Source organism: Hyla sarda, chromosome 10, assembly GCF_029499605.1.
Source record: "Hyla sarda isolate aHylSar1 chromosome 10, aHylSar1.hap1, whole genome shotgun sequence".
Classification (NCBI taxonomy): domain Eukaryota; kingdom Metazoa; phylum Chordata; class Amphibia; order Anura; family Hylidae; genus Hyla; species Hyla sarda.
In genome coordinates this window covers 68,076,212-68,094,420 of record NC_079198.1, presented here as the reverse complement: position 1 = coordinate 68,094,420, position 18,209 = coordinate 68,076,212, and the positions used below count along the sequence as shown (strand labels likewise).

General features: G+C 43.1%; 1 protein-coding gene across 5 annotated transcripts in view; it reads left to right on the top strand.

The window, feature by feature from the left end:
• The window catches only part of LOC130294411 (serine/threonine-protein kinase BRSK2-like), a 409,324-nt gene that overhangs the window by 280,106 nt on the left and 111,009 nt on the right, over positions 1–18,209 (top strand). For all 5 annotated transcript variants that reach the window (XM_056544139.1, XM_056544141.1, XM_056544140.1 and 2 more), the window contains exons 4-6: positions 986–1,126; positions 3,111–3,227; positions 3,708–3,741. In XM_056544139.1, the coding sequence (XP_056400114.1) occupies positions 986–1,126; positions 3,111–3,227; positions 3,708–3,741 (292 nt within the window). The remainder of the gene's footprint in view (positions 1–985; positions 1,127–3,110; positions 3,228–3,707; positions 3,742–18,209) is intronic.

The window sequence follows — 18,209 nt, the reverse complement described above, 5'->3', positions numbered from 1 at the left end:
TTGCAAAGCGAATTTTATTCGCGAATATAGCACTATATATTCGTAATTACGAATATTCGTATTTTTTTTTATATGTATATATTTTTTTCACAGTACACATCACAGTGATCATCCCTCTCTCCTTCCAGCTTGTGTGGTGTAAAGAAGGCTCTAATAGTACTGTGTGAAACTGGCGTGCGAATTTTCGCATATGCGAATTTTCGTTTATGCTAATTTTTTTGCACATTTTCGCATACGCGATTTTTGGCGCATGCGAAAATAAAACGATATTACGAATATGCGAATATTCGCGAATATATGACGAATATTCGTCCATATATTCGCGAATTCGAATATGGCCTATGCTGCTCAACACTACTGGTAACTTGGCTGTATTTGGAGCCTTACTATTTTACCCAAACAGGTCACTTTATACATCATCTTAAAATCAAGATAGTAAGAGGAAATGTCAAAAACTCATATTAAAGAAAGACATCTGAAGCCAAAATGATACATTTTATGATTCCAAGAACAGAGACACATTGTGGATTATCAAAACGTTTTATAACCTGTCCTGGATTATCTTCTCTGTCCTGTATCTCAACAGGTCCTGCCGTATTACCATCCCCCTCCTGTTCCCCTTCTCATCCTTAGCTGTGTAGTCTATGGTCCTATAGCTAAACAATTTATGGCCCAACTTAGTGTGAATTCTCCACATCTATTGTTTTAACCCCTTCATAAGTGTAAGATTTAACCTGTTTGTTTTCTGATTATATGCTCAGAAATGCTTTTGACTTGATAAAAGGAGGACTCCCGAAAGCTTGTCTGTACAAAATACTGTTAGAGTCTGAATCACCCACTTACTGTAAGAATATTGCCAAATAAAATATTCTTTCATGGGGAAACATTCCTAGGGTTGTGCTAAAAAAAAATTAAAAGTTTACATTTTTTTATTCAATAAATCAATATACAATATTCTTTTAATATTTTCTGACACTTTTTTCAGATATTTGGTGCTCGAACATGTATCTGGTGGAGAACTTTTTGACTATCTGGTTAAAAAGGGAAGACTAACTCCAAAGGAGGCTCGCAAATTCTTCCGACAAATCATATCCGCTCTTGATTTCTGTCATAGTTACTCTATATGGTGAGTGAGAGCTTTTTTTTTTCTGTGGGCAGTAATGTGAAAAATGTTTGCAAAAGATAGTCTAGATTGAAAAGGTTACAACATTCAAAATCCTCAAAATCCTTAAAGATGAACTGACGGGAAAAAAAAAGTAAAAAAAGAAATAATAATGGGAAAATGCTTTTTTCAGCTCGATGTGAGAGACAGGGAGAAAAAAATCTAAATGAACTAAAATGTGCTAAAATGATGGGGTACTTCTATAACATGATATGCAGAGCCTGATCTCATCTACTGGCTTTGGAATTTGATTCAGCTACATTGCCTGGGGTTACCTAAAATTTTCACAATATTGCCATGACTACCAGCCCAAAAAGGAGAGTGGATAGTCTTTATTCCCATCTGATGTCCTATATTTGAAGATATGTGACTAATTTGAATTTTAAATCCAATTGGATTTTAAGTTATTTTTAATGGATATGTAATATTTATGTATCCAAATTTACAGAGGAAAACTCTGTGTCACTTGCCTGGGGCTTAGTCTAAGGAGAAAAGTTTTTGGAAAAATAAAAATTAAACCCTTACTATTGATGTGTGCTCTCTGTAGGACACATGATTACAATTACTTTAAATGGGCACTGTCACCAACTTTATTTTTTGATATGTTGTAGTACTTATGTACTACAACATATCTCTAATATACTTTTATTTTTTTTTTTTTTTCATTAAAAAGGTTTAATTTACATTTAAAAACCGGCTACTGAAAAAGGACTGATTTTGGAGTGGCAATCAGTCCTTTTTCAGTTAGGCTGCACTCGCTCCCTGCCTGTCAATCAGACAGGCGGGAACGAGCGCATTGGCTCCCCGGCCACTCCTCCCGCACATCGCCGCCACCTCATTGCCGCCGCTGTCCCTGCACGCCCGCTGCTGGACTCTGCAGTAGCTGCAAGTATAATGAGGGAACGGGGTATGTGGGGCGGGGGGGGGGGCGGAGGAGGGAACGGGCTAGTGCCGTAGCGGGGGGGGGGAGGGGGGGGTGGTTACGGGCTAGCAAAAAAAAAAAATAGGATGGTGGGAGCTACCCTTTAAAGAAGTACTCTGGTGGAAGGGTTTAAAAAAATTAACATCTACTCACCTCCAGTGCTCCCACGGTGCCTCTGGTGTCTTACTCTTGTCCCCCGCACTGATTGTCTTCCTGCAGCTGTAAGCGTGACGTGTCGGGCCCAGGAAGCACCCATGGCACATTGGGCCCGGGTGGTTCTGTAGACAACAGTTGCGTTGCAGCTTAAGAAAAGACAATCACTGAATGGGAATGGAGCAAGACATCTGAGGTACTGTGGAAGTGCTGGAGGTATGTAGATGTTTATATATGTTTGTGTGTATATAGGCTAGAGCCTCATTTCAAGTTATAGAATTCTCATCCTACCCCAATCTAAGCTTACGTGTGACTTCATTTGACAGATTTATCTTTTCTTTTTCTGAGCAACAGCTAAATGATGGGAAATTATTCATAAAAAAACATTTAGAAAGCTGCTTTGTTTTGCATTCAGAAAACAGATCAGCAAAACACTGTAACGGTATGTACGAATATTTATTTTCAAACTCACGGTGTATTTCCCACTGCAAGTTTGAAAAGGGTCGGGGTCTCTACGAGCTATCCGCAGCATAGTTTTGGCAGCGGAAAAGCAGATTCCGCTGCTGACAATTTGATTTCAAACTTACAGTGGGTATACAATGCGATTTTGAAAAGGAATGCGCTTGTGTGAACGTAGCCTTGTTGTAGAAATGTATGTCTTTGCTCAATTCATCTGCAGACATGACAACACTTGTATGGAACTGTTTACTTGCAGACATTTTTAATCTTCTAGGTATGAATGTACCCTAATAAGACTAATGAAGGGACAGGGAGGAAGGGAAAAAAAACTATTATTATTTTTATTTACTATACTTTATCTGCCCATTGTCTCCAATCCACAATTATTTTCCCCTTTACTCTCCATCTGGCCAGCCACAGAGACCTGAAGCCTGAAAATTTATTGTTAGATGAAAAAAACAACATACGGATAGCAGATTTTGGTATGGCGTCGCTGCAGGTTGGGGACAGTTTACTTGAGACCAGCTGTGGGTGAGTAGAAATTTTACAAAATCTAAATAGAACAGTAGTAATTCGTGGATATTAATGGGCCACTTTGTGTAGCACTATGTTGTTGTGTGTATGGGTCAGGCCATGACTACTATCTATAGATATAGCAGAGCTGACTTTGTAATTTGCTAAAATACTCTATGATCACGCAATATGTTGTGTGTGGTTTTCATATGGTAACTTAGAAAATGTTATACCTCCGAAAGTGATCATAGACATTGCTATAAAATGAATACAGCTCTGCCATATCTCCTTCCAGTTTGTCAGAAGACAGTGGTATGCACATCATTTCCATTATTTTGTGGTACCAACATTTACTTTATTTGAAATGTGTGACTTATATTAGAAACATGAATCTACTTAACCAACACTTCACTTTATCCTGCTGTTAACATCCCTATTCTTTCTCTCTGTTTTCCCTTCTTCTTCTCTGTTTTTCATGCCTCACTCCTTTGTGTCCAGGTCTCCTCACTATGCATGTCCTGAGGTGATCAAGGTAAGTTTTATCCACTTCCATCTTTCCTGTGATATTTTCCCTATTTCTTATTTCCTCAGGATTGGTTCTAAGATGACATAAAAATACTGTGGCTAACAGGCATGTAACATAATATATACCGTATTTTTCGCCGTATAAGACGCACTTTTTCTTCCCCAAAACTGGGGGGAAAAAGTTGGTGCGTCTTATACGGCGAATACACCCCTATCGCGGCGGTCCCTGCGGCCATCAATGGCCGGGACCCGCAGCTAATACAGGACATCACGATCGCGGTGATGCCCTGTATTAACCCTTCAGACGCGGTGATCAAAGCTGACCGCCGCATCTGAAGCGAAAGTGACACTAACCCAGCTGTTCAGTCGGGCTGTTCTGTCCCGAACAGCCCGACTGAATAGCCGGGTTAGTGCTTACAGGACACCAGGAGGGACCTTACCTGCCTCCTCGGTGTCTTCTCCGTTCAGGGATCCCCTGTATGGCCGGCGCTCTCCTTCCTCGTCATCATGTCGCGTACGTGCATCGGCGTGCGTAACGACGTGATGGCTGCGACGGAGAGCAAGGATACCCGGCCGGCAGCAGAGACGTTCCGGAGCGACGGGGACACGGCGACAGCGATGGAGCGACATCCAGGGCAGCGGTGACGGGTCCGGAGCGGCGGGGACACGTGAGTATTACCTCCTATGCAGTGGTCTTCAATCTGCGGACCTCCAGATGTTGCAAAACTACAACTCCCAGCATGCCCGGACAGCCGTTGGCTGTCCGGGCATGCTGGGAGTTGTAGTTTTGCAACATCTGGAGGTCCGCAGGTTGAAGACCACTATTGGGTTCAAAATCTTTATTTTTTTAGATTTTGCACCTATAAATTGGGTGCGTCTTATACGCCGGTGCATCCTATAGGGCGAAAAATATGGTACTACCAGAGATTTTGTATGGGAATTGGTTGTTCACCTAATTTCTGATATTGGAATTCCCTTATTATTATGACATCTATATAAACAGTGTCAGAAACATTTTGAAGGCTTTAGTCCTTTCTAAATGTTGTTGGTAGAAACCTTCCCACCACCATCTCATCTAGGTCTGTTTATTTAGGGCTTGTTCTCAAAGGAGAATTTCATAGTCACTAGACAATATGGGGGAGGATTTATCAAAGTTGTCTATTTTCCGGTTCAATATAGACCGACCTACCTAGCTTAAGGCAGGTCTATTGTGCGCCTAATTTATCAAAAGTCGGAAGGCTCTTGATAAATAGTGTTGAGCGGCATAGGCCATATTCGAATTCGCAATATTTTGTGAACATATGGACGAATATTCGTCATATATTCCCTAAATTCGCATATTCGGAATATTTGCGTTTTATTTTCGCATATGCGAAAATTTGCGTTTCGAAAATCCGCATATGTGAAAATTAGCATATACAAAAATTTGCACACAAGCTAGAAGCAGAGAGGGATGATCACTGTGATGTGTACTGTGGAAAAAAAAAAACGAATATTCGTCATTGCGAATATATAGTGCTATATTCGCGAATAAAATTCGCATTGCGAATATTCGCTAGCAACACTATTGATAAATTATGTGCATGTTTTTCGGGATCTATGGTTTAGACGGTATTTAAACCTGCTCCAGCATGGTCTGACATTTCAGTGTACTTGCGATGCAAATTTTTGCCAAAAAGTCGCTATTGATAAATTCAGCACCAATGCATTTTTCATCTAAAATTGCCTAGAATGTGTCATGTACTAAAAATCCTCTAAAGAAAAAGTCGTGAAAATGTTGCACATATTTAGAGTGACTTTCTGTGCACGAATTTTAGTTAGTCTAAATCCTTTGATAAATCTCTCCCAATAAGTCTAGCTCTGGCAGACTCTAACCAGAGTTGCCAACCTCCCCTGATGGCACACTTTCAAAATGCCCTTATGAAAAATGTTTTATGTAAATGACTAGGATCTGAAAAAATTCCCGATTTGTAACTACCTGCACAGCAATGACCCATTACATCAGTAAAAAGGAATAGATGACCAGATAACTCTCTACCATCTCTTTGTCACTTCATCTATCCTCTACATGTTGCAACGGATTCTGAGGCCGATTGCCCTCCAATATCTCACAATAGTGATTCCACCCCCCCCCCCCCCACAATATTTTTCATGTGCAACACTAAAGAAATGACAATCTGCTACAATGTAGTGATTGCACAGCCTGTATAACAGTGTATGATGTTGTGTCGCCTTAAAATAACTGTCTAAACCTTGGCAACAAAAGTGAGTACACCCCTTAGTGTAAATGTTCAAAATGGGCCCAAAGTGCCAGCACTGACTTAAAGGGGAACTCCGGTGGAAAACTGTTGTTTTTAAATCATCTGGTGCCAGAATGTTAAACAGATTTCTAAATTACTTCTATTTAAAAAATCTTACTCTTTCCAGTACTTATCAGCTGCTGTATACTACAGAGGAAGTTCTTCTTTATACATTTATTTTCTGTCTGACCACAGTGCTCTCTGCTGACACCTCTGTCCATGTCAGGAACTGTCCAGAGCAGGAGAGGTATGCTATGGGGATTTGCTCCTGTTCTGGACAGTTCCTGACATGGACAGAGGTGTCAGCAGAGAGCACTGTGGTCCGAGAGAAAAGTAATAAAAAAAGAAAAGAACTTCCTCGGTAGTATACAGCTGACAGCTGTCACGCCCCCTCCATAGGCTTGCATTGAGGGGGCGGAGTGTGACATCACACGGGGCGGAGCTGTGACGTCACTATGCTCCGTCCCCATGATCGCCAGTAATCAGACCCGTAGCGAGCACGCTCCGGGGGCTGATTCTAACGGGTTGCGGCGTGGAAGATCATGGGGGTCCCCAGCGGCAGGACCCCCACGATCAGACATCTTATCCCCTATCCTTTGGATAGGGGATAAGATGTCTTAGCGCCGGAGTACCCCATTAAAGTCTTTTGGGCATAGTGTTCACCAGAGCTTAACAGCTTGCCACATGAGTCCTCTTTTACTCCTCCATGACGTCATCCCAGAACTGGTGGATGTTAGAGACCTTGCACTCACTTTCTATTTGTGGATGCCCCACAGATGCTCAAAAGGGTTTAGCTCTGCAGAAATACTTGGCCAGTCCATTACCTTTACCCTGATCTTCTTGAGAAAAGCAGTGGCCATCTTGGAGGTGTTTGGAGTTGTTATCATGTTGGAATTTAGCCCAGCAGTCCCAGTCTCTGAAGGTATGAGATCATGCTCTGCTTCAGTATGTCACAGTACATGTTGGCATTTTTGGTTCCCTCAATGAATTGTACTCCCCAGTGCCAGGAGCACTCATGTAGGCACAGAGTATGACACTTCAACCACCATGCATGTTTTTTTGGGAGGAGACCAAAATGTAACACTGTTGTCCAGGCTGTGCCCTCCCTACTTTACAATGGAGCAGAGTGTCATGAAAAAGATATCATAAAATATTTACAAAATTGTTAGGGGTTTGTCTACTTAGGTGATGTGGTAGCCCTTGGGGGGTGTTGGTAGTGGGGGTATTGTTTCGGTAAATGAGGGGTTAATGTTAACCCTATAGTTCGTGATGCCAGGCTGAGGGCTATTATGCTGAGGTAATCTCTGGCCTATCGCCGCCCTTCCCAGAAACGACAGCTGCATATAATGAAATGACTGAAGGTCCACAATGTACTTGAACTTGGGTAACTTTACTTAAGTGCTTGCTGTACATCCAATGAACAATGACAGTCTCAGGAATACAGTCTTTATATAGCTCAATGACTGACAATTGTTGCGGACCTTAAAAGTCTCTGAATTTAGGGTAGTTATTGCAGATCCGTCCGGATTTAGGGGATATATAAGGTCCGGTGATCCTGTAGAGTGCATGGGGATTGATACACTCAGTAATTAGAAGTTATCGGTCATCGCCGCAAGGTTCAGGCCTAGACTCACTGATCTCAGCAGCGCAGATGCTTCTTGCTTGCTTGCACAGGAACAAGAGAGTGAGAACATGGCCGCCGCTCCCTTATATGGGCAGGGGGCGGGGCTAATCTGATTGGTCCGAACATCTGTCACTCACTGTTACAATGAGTGATGGGATTGACTACGTCACAAGGACCTCCAAAGGTCCTCAAGCAGAAATACCATAGAGTTCACTTAACCACGTGACCCACAGGTCCTGCTACGCTATAGACAGGTAATTAACTATTTATAGAGCATTTACATAATATTTACATGCTTCCCAAGTAAGCTATTGGAGCAATAACTATCTGGATGAGAGGTGACTAGGGGTGAACTAGACAATGGGGACCCCGACATCCTAGGGACTCTGGCTAAGGGGACCCACCCACGCAGGTACCAGATAGGATACGGTACCGGGACACCACAAACCCCCTTACTTAAGATAAGTAGACCTCGACGTCTGTCCCCTAAGGCAGAGGGACTAGGACTAGAACAGGATGATCTATAATTTTGCTATACATCCTAAGTAAACCTTGAACACATTTACATTCTCTGATACTCTTACTAGTATCTGGACTAGACAATAGAAATCTATCTAAACATTGGTGCTATCTAGACATAAATGCTATCTAGACATTAACAAAGCTATCTATCCTTTAGTTTCTAGCTTCGTAGACATTTTCATTAAGCTTACTATACATTCTAAGCTTACTAGACAATTAGGCAGCTATCTGACATATAGTTGCTAGCTCCTAAACATTGTATTAGCTCTCTACACATTCTTGGAGGCTAAACTGAACATTAATATAACTCACAGTAAGGTTGGCTGCTAGGGTCTATCGGCTACATGCTACTTACCCCTAGAGCACTTTCAAAACAACCTAACTAGGTTATTCTTAGAAATACGTGTTTAATTCTATATTCGCAAGAGCACCTACTGGCCAGGCAGAGCATCTCACACACGCAATGAAGGAGAAGAAGAAGTGTACCTAACAGTGGCAGGAATTGGGTATCAATATGCTACAATTCCTAAGTGTTTTCTTAAGTGAGATATTTGTTTTGATGTATGTACTAGAGAAACTTGAGGTAGTACATTTAAGTTAGTAATCTAGAGTACTATGTGTGCAAGTACTATTTTAAGGGGAATCCTCCCTACTATTTTTGTTGAGACAGGTGCTAGCGATGGGCGACAGCAATAATAATACCCTCGGAGGAGCCGAGGTGTCCCCTGTTGAGTTACCTACTAAACACCTTTAGTATTTTATACATTTATCTGTACAAGAATTAGTTATGTTTTTAGTGTTGAGTGTACACGTGCAATACGTTGATATTTTCTGTGTACAACTCTACCTTACTTTTTATGTACATAGACATTAGACTATTTTCTCTATGTACAAACCTTACCTATTTTTTTATGTACACAGACATGAGAACACCTTCCTGTGTACAGAACCAGATACATATTTACTATACATTTATCAACACTCCAACATGTTTCAGGTGCATTCAGCCGATAATTGCAACATTTAGCATAAGAGTTCTTATGAAGCTGCTGGTATATACATAAAGCAGATGTGTAAGGATCAGCAGTCCACCTACACTAGGAGTCCAAAGAAAATATAAAAATTGGCGTGTAAGGATCAGCAGTCCACCTACACTAGGAGTTCATAGGAAGGGAAAGGTAGACACGGCCTTACCACAAATCAGTCAGGCACAAGCTTAGTGGTTACGTTGCTGAACTTTGAACTGGAACAACTTAGCACAGTCCGGCTAGGCACTCTTGAACTTGGTTGCTGTAAAACAAAAATGGTTAGACAGGAAAACAATATGACATTATTTTAGAGTCTCTTTAGAAGATGTTCCTCTTTACTCTTGTAGTGCCTCTCTTGGTTCCTCTATATCTGCCAACATCAGGGGCAGGATTAGAATTGACATAGCTTTGCCACACCACATTGGTGAGGATGGAGTTGTGGATGGCAGCTTGAGAAGGGGTTATAGGCTTACTAGCCGGGATCAAAGTGGGGCAATAGGGCTTGAGTACCATCTCCAAACCAGGATGGACCCATGACTCTTTTGTTGGTACCCTGGAAGCAGGCAAACTCTCCATGTCAGAAGAGGGCCTTGTTACATACGTTGGTACCTGTGCAGGAGGCAAACTCTCATTGCTCCGAGAGGGCCTAGGTACGTGCGTTGGTACCTCTGGAACAGACAAACTCTCATTGCTCCGAGAGGGTCTAGGTACGGTATTTGGTGCCCTCAATTTGGGCTTACTTTCCTGAACTTGACTCTCGACGATATGTAGAAGATGAAGAACTTGACTCTTGCTGTACATAGAAGATGATGAACTTGACTGTTGAAGCTCCTCCTCCTTGGGTGCGCTGGTGGAGGCTTTAGGAGCAGACCTTGTCGGCCTCAAGTTGTAGGGATCGGATTCCCAATACGTTAAACAGGAAATATTTGAAAGGAAGCTGTGTTGGGGCTGTTGGTCTAGTGACCGCTGCAGCCCATTCTCCACAAAGGCTCTGGACGGGGGTGTACTCCACAATTTCACCCACCTCCAAAGTGTAGAACTTCTGATGAAGATATGGCCTTTGCACTGCTCGCCTGTTTACGAGGATGGTCTGCCCAGTGTGGCATGCAAGGAGTGTCCCATAACCACAGTGATATCCTGTATATTACATGGGTGGCCATTAATTTGAATATACACCTGTTTCCCTTAAAGGGGTACTCTGCCCCTTGATATCTTATTCCCTATCCAAAGGATAGGGGATAAGATGTCAGATCGCCGCGTTCCCACTGCTGGGGACCCCCGGGATTGCCGCTGCGGCACCCCGCTGTCATTACTGCACAGAGCGAGTTTGCTCTGCACGTAATGACGGGCAGTACAGGGGCCGGAGCATCGTTACGTCACGGCTCCGCCCCTCGTGACATCACGGCCTGCCCCCTTCAATACGAGTCTATGGGAGGGGGCGTGGCGGTCGTCACGCCCCTGCCATAGACTTGTATTAAGGGGGAGGGCGTGATGTCACGAGTGGCAGAGCCATGACATCACGCTGCTCCGTCCTCCGAACTCGCTCTGTGCAGTAATGACAGCGGGGTGCCGCAGCGGCAATCCCGGGGGTCCCCAGCAGTGGGACCATTGCGATCTGACATCTTATCCCCTATCCTTTGGATAGGGGATAAGATGTCTAGGGGTGGAGTACCCCTTTAACCCCTTAACGACGCAGGATGTATATTTACGTCCTGCGCCGGCTCCCGCGATATGAAGCGGGATCGCGCCGCGATCCTGCATCATATCGCGTCGGTACCGGCGCTCATCAACGGCCGGGACCCGCGGCTAATACCACACATCGCCGATCGTGGCGATGTGCGGTATCAACCCTTTAGAAGCGGCGGTCAAAGACCGCCGTTTCTAAAGTGAAACTGAAAGTGACCCGGCTGCTCAGTCGGGCTGTTCGGGACTGCCGCGGTGAAATCGAGGCGTCCCGAACAGCTGACCGGACACCGGGAGGGCCCTTACATGCCTCCTCGGTGTCCGATCGACGAATGACTGCTCCGTGCCTGAGATCCAGGCAGGAGCAGTCAAGCGCCGATAATGCTGATCACAGGCGTGTTAATACACGCCAGTGATCAACATAGGAGATCAGTACGTGCAGTGTTATAGGTCCCTATGGGACCTATAACACTGCAAAAAAAAAGTAAAAAAAAAGTGTTAATAAAGGTCATTTAACCCCTTCCCTAATAAAAGTTTGAATCACCCCCCTTTTCCCATAAAAAAAATAAAACAGTGTAAAAAAATAAAAAATAAACATGAGGTATCTCCGCGTGCGTAAATGTCCGAACTATAAAAATATATCATTAATTAAACCGTACGGTCAATGGCGTACACGCAAAAAAATTCCAAAGTCCAAAAAAGCGTATTTTGGTCACTTTTTATACCATTAAAAAAATGAATAAAAAGTGATCAAAAAGTCCGATCAAAACAAATATCATACCGATAAAAACTTCAGATCACGGCGCAAAAAATGAGTCCTCATACCGCCCTGTACATGGAAAAATAAAAAAGTTATAGGGGTCAGAAGATGACATTTTTAAACGTCTAAATTTTCCTGCATGTTGTTATGATTTTTTCCAGAAGTGCGACAAAATCAAACCTATATAAGTAGGGTATCATTTTAACCGTATGGACCTACAGAATAATGATAAGGTGTAATTTTTACCGAAATATGCACTGTGTAGAAACGGAAGCCCCCAAAAGTTACAAAATGGCATTTTTTTTTCGATTTTGTCGCACAATGATTTTTTTTTCCGTTTCGCCATGCATTTTTGGGTAAAATGACTAATGTCACTGCAAATTAGAATTGGCGACGCAAAAAGTAAGCCATAATATGGATTTTCAGGTTGAAAATTGAGAGGGTTATGATTTTTAAAAGGTAAGGAGGAAAAAACGAAAGTGCAAAAACGGAAAAACTCTGAGTCCTTAAGGGGTTAAGGCCCTATTCCCACTACCAAAATTTTACCTAAAAATTCCACAGGGAAATTCCGGGCAGTTTCCGCCTATAGCAGTGCCCTCCAGAATTGACTCTTAATGTCCATGGCAATCTTCTGCAGACAGTAAGCACTGTTCCATTCAATATAGTGAAGTGCTGGATTCCATTAGAAGATTAACATGTTCAACCTTTCAGCAGAATCCAATACCGGGTTGGAGGTTCCGCTACAGAACTTTGGTAGTGTGAAAACAATGGGAGCCTGCTGCAAGTGGAATGAGCACAGAATTTCTGTATTGCAATCAGGCCCTAAGTGTATATAACAACTTTCCCCTGTAATATCAGCTTTTTGCACTACATGTAAGAAGATGGAGACTTCAACTTGTAAAAGGATAATCTTTCACAATTCTAAAGACAAACTAAACTATTTCATTATTTTATAACCCTGTAAGATGGAAGCCAATGCGACAATCAGGTGATAGATGCAAGTTCAGCTCAGAGATCCCTGACAAAAAGATGATTTTGTTGGTGGGGGTCGCCATTGAGTTACAGTATATGGTGGGAATTCAAATAAAGGGTGAAGTTCAGGCCAGAGCAGGAGTCCCTGCTTGTTGGCAGCATTTTACTCTGGCTCACAATGGACATCTTGCTGTAATCATGATGGTTGGGCTCCTCCAGCCTCTTCTCACTTCCCTTGCCCCACAGGCTGGTAGCTGGCAGGCTGCTATGTATATATGTGCAGTATATGCCAGTCACCACAGAGAGGGCCATGAGGGTAAGAAAGTATAGTGTTCCCAACATGGATACATCAGAATAATACCTATGAGTCCGCTATATTTTTTCAGGTCTCCTATTAGTAAAAATTAGTCATAATTTTTGTCATGGCCTCACAACTCTAATAATAGCTCTAATATGCTGCCTGGACATAGTGTAAAGTACTAAACTGACAGATCAGGTAATTACTAAAGAAAACTGAGCATGTGACCTTAGTAGCTGTGTTGTTATTGATGTCCTTTCTCTTTAATATTTGCTCATGGCATTTGTGTTGCTAAATTTGCTTTAAAGGGACTGCAGTGGAACACTTTTTTTTTTTTTTTATCAACTGGTGCCAGAAAGTTAAACAGATTTGTAAATTACTTCTATTAAAAAATATTAATCCTTCCAGTACTTATCTGCTGCTAAATACTACTGAGGAAAATTCTATTCTTTTTGGAGCACAGTGCTTTCTGCTGACATCACGAGCACAGTGCTCTCTGCTGACATCTCTGTCCATTTTAGGAACTGTCCAGAGCAGCATATGTTTTCTATGGGGATTTTCTCCTACTCTGGACAGTTCTTAAAATGGACAGAGGTGTCAGCAGAGAGCACTGTGGTCATGATGTTAGCAGAGAGCTCTGTGTTCCAAAAAAAAAAAAAAAATTCCTCTCTAGTATTCAGCAGCTAATAAGTACTGGAAGGATGAAGATTTTATAATAGTAGTAATTTACAAATCTGTTTAACTTTCTGGCACCAGTTGATAAAAAAAAAAAAATGAAAAAAAGTTTTCCACCGGAGTACTCCTTTAACCCCTTAAGGACATAGGGCGTATCCATACGCCCCCGTTTCCAAGTCCTTAAGGACCGAGGGCGTATGGATACGCCCTGAGCATTTCCGGCCCCCACCCTAGCCGGAGGGGAGCTGGAGCTGGATGCCTGCTGAAATCATTCAGCAGGCATCCCGGCATATCGCCCAGGGGGGTCATTATGTCCCCCCATGTCGGCGATTGCCGCAGATCGCTGGACAATTCAGTACAGCGATCTGCGGCGGATTCCGGGTCAATCGGGTCTCCAGTGACCCGATGACCCGGAATTACTGGCTGATCGGGGCCGTCTCTGACGGCCCCGAACAGCCAGAGCCTGCAGGGGTGAGGTTGCACTGGTGCCACCTCACGATCGCCCTGATTCGTCGGCCGGATTACCGGCCGACCAATCAGGGCGCCTGCTGCGGGTGTCACTCCCGCACCCGCTCCGCCCCTCTTCCGGAGGACGTGAGCGGGTGCGGGAAGACGACCCCCGGTGCTGGGGACCCCGATCCCTGGCTTCCCTGTTGGGATCGGGGCCCCAGGAGCGACGGCGGTGGCGAGGGACAGTCCTGCAGTGTGGATCGTTGGGGGTGAGTGACAGCCTCCTGCTGTTGCTTAGCAACAGCTCCCAGCATGCAACAAGGGCATGCTGGGAGCTGTAGTTATGCAACAGCAGGAGGCAGACCACCACAACTCCTTGTGGGCATGCTGGGACTTGTAGTTTTGCAACAGCTGGAGTCACATTCTTTCTATGGAAAAGTGTACCTTCAGCTGTTGTGTAACTACAACTCCCAGCTTGCACAATCAGCTAAAGTGCATGCTGGGAGTTGTAGTGGTGCATCTGGTGGTTGCATAACTACAACTCCCAGCATGCCCGTTGGCTGTCGGTGACTGCTGAGAGTTGTAGTTTTGCAACAGCTGAAGGCACACTGAGTTAAGTAGTAAACAGTGTGTCTCCAGCTGTTGCATAACTACAATCCCCAGCATTCCCAGCCAATGTAGTATGCCTCCGGCTGTTGCATAACTACAAGACCCAGCATGCCCTTCCGCTGTCCGTACATGCTGGGGGTTGTAGCTTTTGCAACAGCTGAAGGCACACTGGTTGCAAAACACTGAGTTTGTTACCAAACTCGGTGTTTCGCAACCTGTGTGTCTCCAACTGTTGCAAAACTGCAACTCCCAGCATGCACTGATAGACCGTACATGCTGGGAGTTGTAGTTTTGCAACAGCTGGATGTTTCCCCCCCCCAATGTGAACGTACAGGGTACACTCACATGGGTGGAGGATTACAGTAAGTATCCAGCTGCAAGTTTGAGCTGCGGCAAATTTTCTGTCGCAGCTCAAACTGCCAGCGAGAAACTACTGTGAACCCCCGCCCATGCGACTGTACCCTAAAAACACTACACTACACTAACACACAATAAAATAAAAATTAAAAAACACTACATATACACATACCCCTACACAGCCCCCCTCCCCAATAAAAATGAAAAATGTCTGGTACGCCACTGTTTCCAGAACGGAGCCTCCAGCTGTTGCAAAACAACTACTCCAAGTATTACCAGACAGCCACTGACTGTCCAGGCATGCTGGGAGTTTTACAACAGCTGGAGGCACCCTGTTTGGGAATCACTGGCGTAGAATACCCCTATGTCCACCCCTATGCAATCCCTAATTTAGGCCTCAAATGCGCATGGCATTCTCACTTTGGAGCCCTGTCGTATTTCAAGGCAACAGTTTAGGGCCACATATGGGGTATCGCCGTACTCGGGAGAAATTGGGCTTCAAATTTTGTGGGGTATTTTCTGCTATTACCCTTTTTAAAAATGTAAAATTTTTGGGAAAACAAGCATTTTAGGTAAAAAAAAAATTTTTTTTTTTACATATACAAAAGTCATGAAACACCTGTGGGGTATAAAGGTTCACTTAACCCCTTGTTACGTTCCCTGAGGGGTCTAGTTTCCAAAATGGTATGCCATGTGTTTTTTTTTTGCTGTCCTGGCACCATAGGGGCTTCCTAAATGCGGCATGCCCCCAGAGCAAAATTTGCTTTCAAAAAGCCAAATGTGACTCGTTCTCTTCTGAGACCTGTAGTGCGCCAGCAGAGCACTTTTCACCCCCATATGGGGTGTTTTCTGAATCGGGAGAAATTGGGCTTCAAATTTTGGGGGGTGTTTTCTGCTATTACCCTTTTTAAAAATGTAAAAATTTTGGGAAACCAAGCATTTTAGATAAAAAATAAATAAAACATTTTCACATATGCAAAAGTCGTGAAACACCTGTAGGGTATTAAGGTTCACATTACCCCTTGTTACGTTCCCCGAGGGGTCTAGTTTCCAAAATGGTATGCCATGTGTTTTTTTTTGCTGTTCTGGCACCATAGGGGCTTCCTAAATGCGGCATGCCCCAAGAGCAAAATTTGCTTTCAAAAAGCCAAATGTGACTCCTTCTCTTCTGAGACCTGTAGTGCGCCAGCAGAGCAATGTTCACCCCCATATGGGGTGTTTTCTGAATCGGGAGAAATTGGGCTTCAAATTTTGGGGGGTATTTTCTGCTATTACACTTTTTAAAAATGTAAAATTTTTGGGAAACCAAGCATTTTAGGTAAAAAAATTTTTATTTTTTTTACATATGCAAAAGTCGTGAAACACCTGTGGGGTATTAAGGTTCACTTTACCCCTTGTTACGTTCCCTGAGGGGTCTAGTTTCCAAAATGGTATGCCATGTGTGTTTTTTTGCTGTTCTGGCACCATAGGGGCTTCCTAAAGGTGACATGCCCCCCAAAAACCATTTGACGCTCCTTCCCTTCTGAGCCCTCTACTGCGCCCGCTGAACAATTAACATAGACATATGAGGTACGTGCTTACTCGAGAGAAATTGGGTTTCAAATACAAGTAAAAATTTTCTCCTTTTTACCCCTTGCAAAAATTCAAAAATTGGGTCTACAAGAACATGCGAGTGTAAAAAATGAAGATTTTGAATTTTCTCCTTCACTTTGCTGCTATTCCTGTGAAATACCTAAAGGGTTAATACACTTACTGAATGTCATTTTGAATACTTTGGGGGGTGTAGTTTTTATAATGGGGTCATTTATGGGGTATTTCTAATATGAAGACCCTTCAAATCCACTTCAAACCTGAACTGGTCCATGAAAAATAGCGAGTTTGAAAATTTTGTGAAAAATTTCAAAATTGCTGCTGAACTTTGAAGCCCTCTTGTGTCTTCCAAAAGTAAAAACTCATAAATTTTATGATGCAAACATAAAGTAGACATATTGTATATGTGAACCCAAAAAAAAATATTTTGAATATCCATTTTCCTTACAAGCAGAGAGCTTCAAAGTTAAAAAAATGCAAAGTTTTCATTTTTTTCATCAAATTTGGTGTTTTTTCACCAAGAAAGGATGCAAGTTACCATAAAATTTTACCACTAAGTTAAAGTAGAATATGTCACGAAAAAACAATCTCGGAATCAGAATGATAACTAAAAGCATTCCAGAGTTATTAATGTTTAAAGTGACAGTGGTCAGAATTTCAAAAAACGCTCCGGTCCTTAAGGTGAAAAAGGGCTCGGTCCTTAAGTGGTTAAGTAAACATAGGAGGAGTACAATAGGAGTACAATAAGAGACCATGACCTATGCTGGCTCCTCAGTGTCCATGAATTTGGCACCTTAAATGGAGCCTGTTAAATTCTTACGTAGGAGTCCAGTGAACAGTGATTGATAGAAGGATTGCCCACTGGACTCCTAAGCCCAGGTGTGCAGAGGATTACATGAATGAGTTACTGGGAAACCACTTTGAGAAGTTCACCCAAAATTGCAGTGAAAAGAGGTCTTCTACAGGATTCTCTTCTCAAAGAAAATCCCCCCTATACGTAACACAAAATCTGTTCTGGATAAAGGTGTGGTTTTCTCAAAGAAGTGGTCCTTTGGAGAGTTTTCGCTGCATTAGATATGCTGAATCTTTTCCCACTAATATTATATGAATTTGCTCAGTTCTTCCTGCTCTATAACATGATGTCTATGGTTTGGTCTGCATTTTCAATGTGACAAGTTCCATTTAACGTGTGTTACTCCAAAATGTATCTCATATAGATCTATAAGCACATTACTCCAGTGTAAATGTGGTAGCCACAAGGGTGCTTAAAGATATACCCTATCGCTTCGTGATGGCAGGGCACCGTTATCCTATACACGGTCCGAGGTTGTAGACAACTTCTCCTGGGCCAGACACTCCCTGTAAAGGAACACACCGATGTCAGGTTACGGATAGCTGTCTTTAATGAGCAGGGTGCAGATGGTATTTTACTGACAGTCTAGTTCAGAGTGAGAGGATGCAGTGTTACCCCCTTGGGAGCCCTGTTACCTTGCTGGGACTTATGGTGCTTAATCCAAATGCATTGATACTGACTTGTGACTTGGAATGATCCTGGTAGCTAGGGTTCTGTCAAGGTCAAGTAGCCTCCCCCGCCAGGGCCATGAACT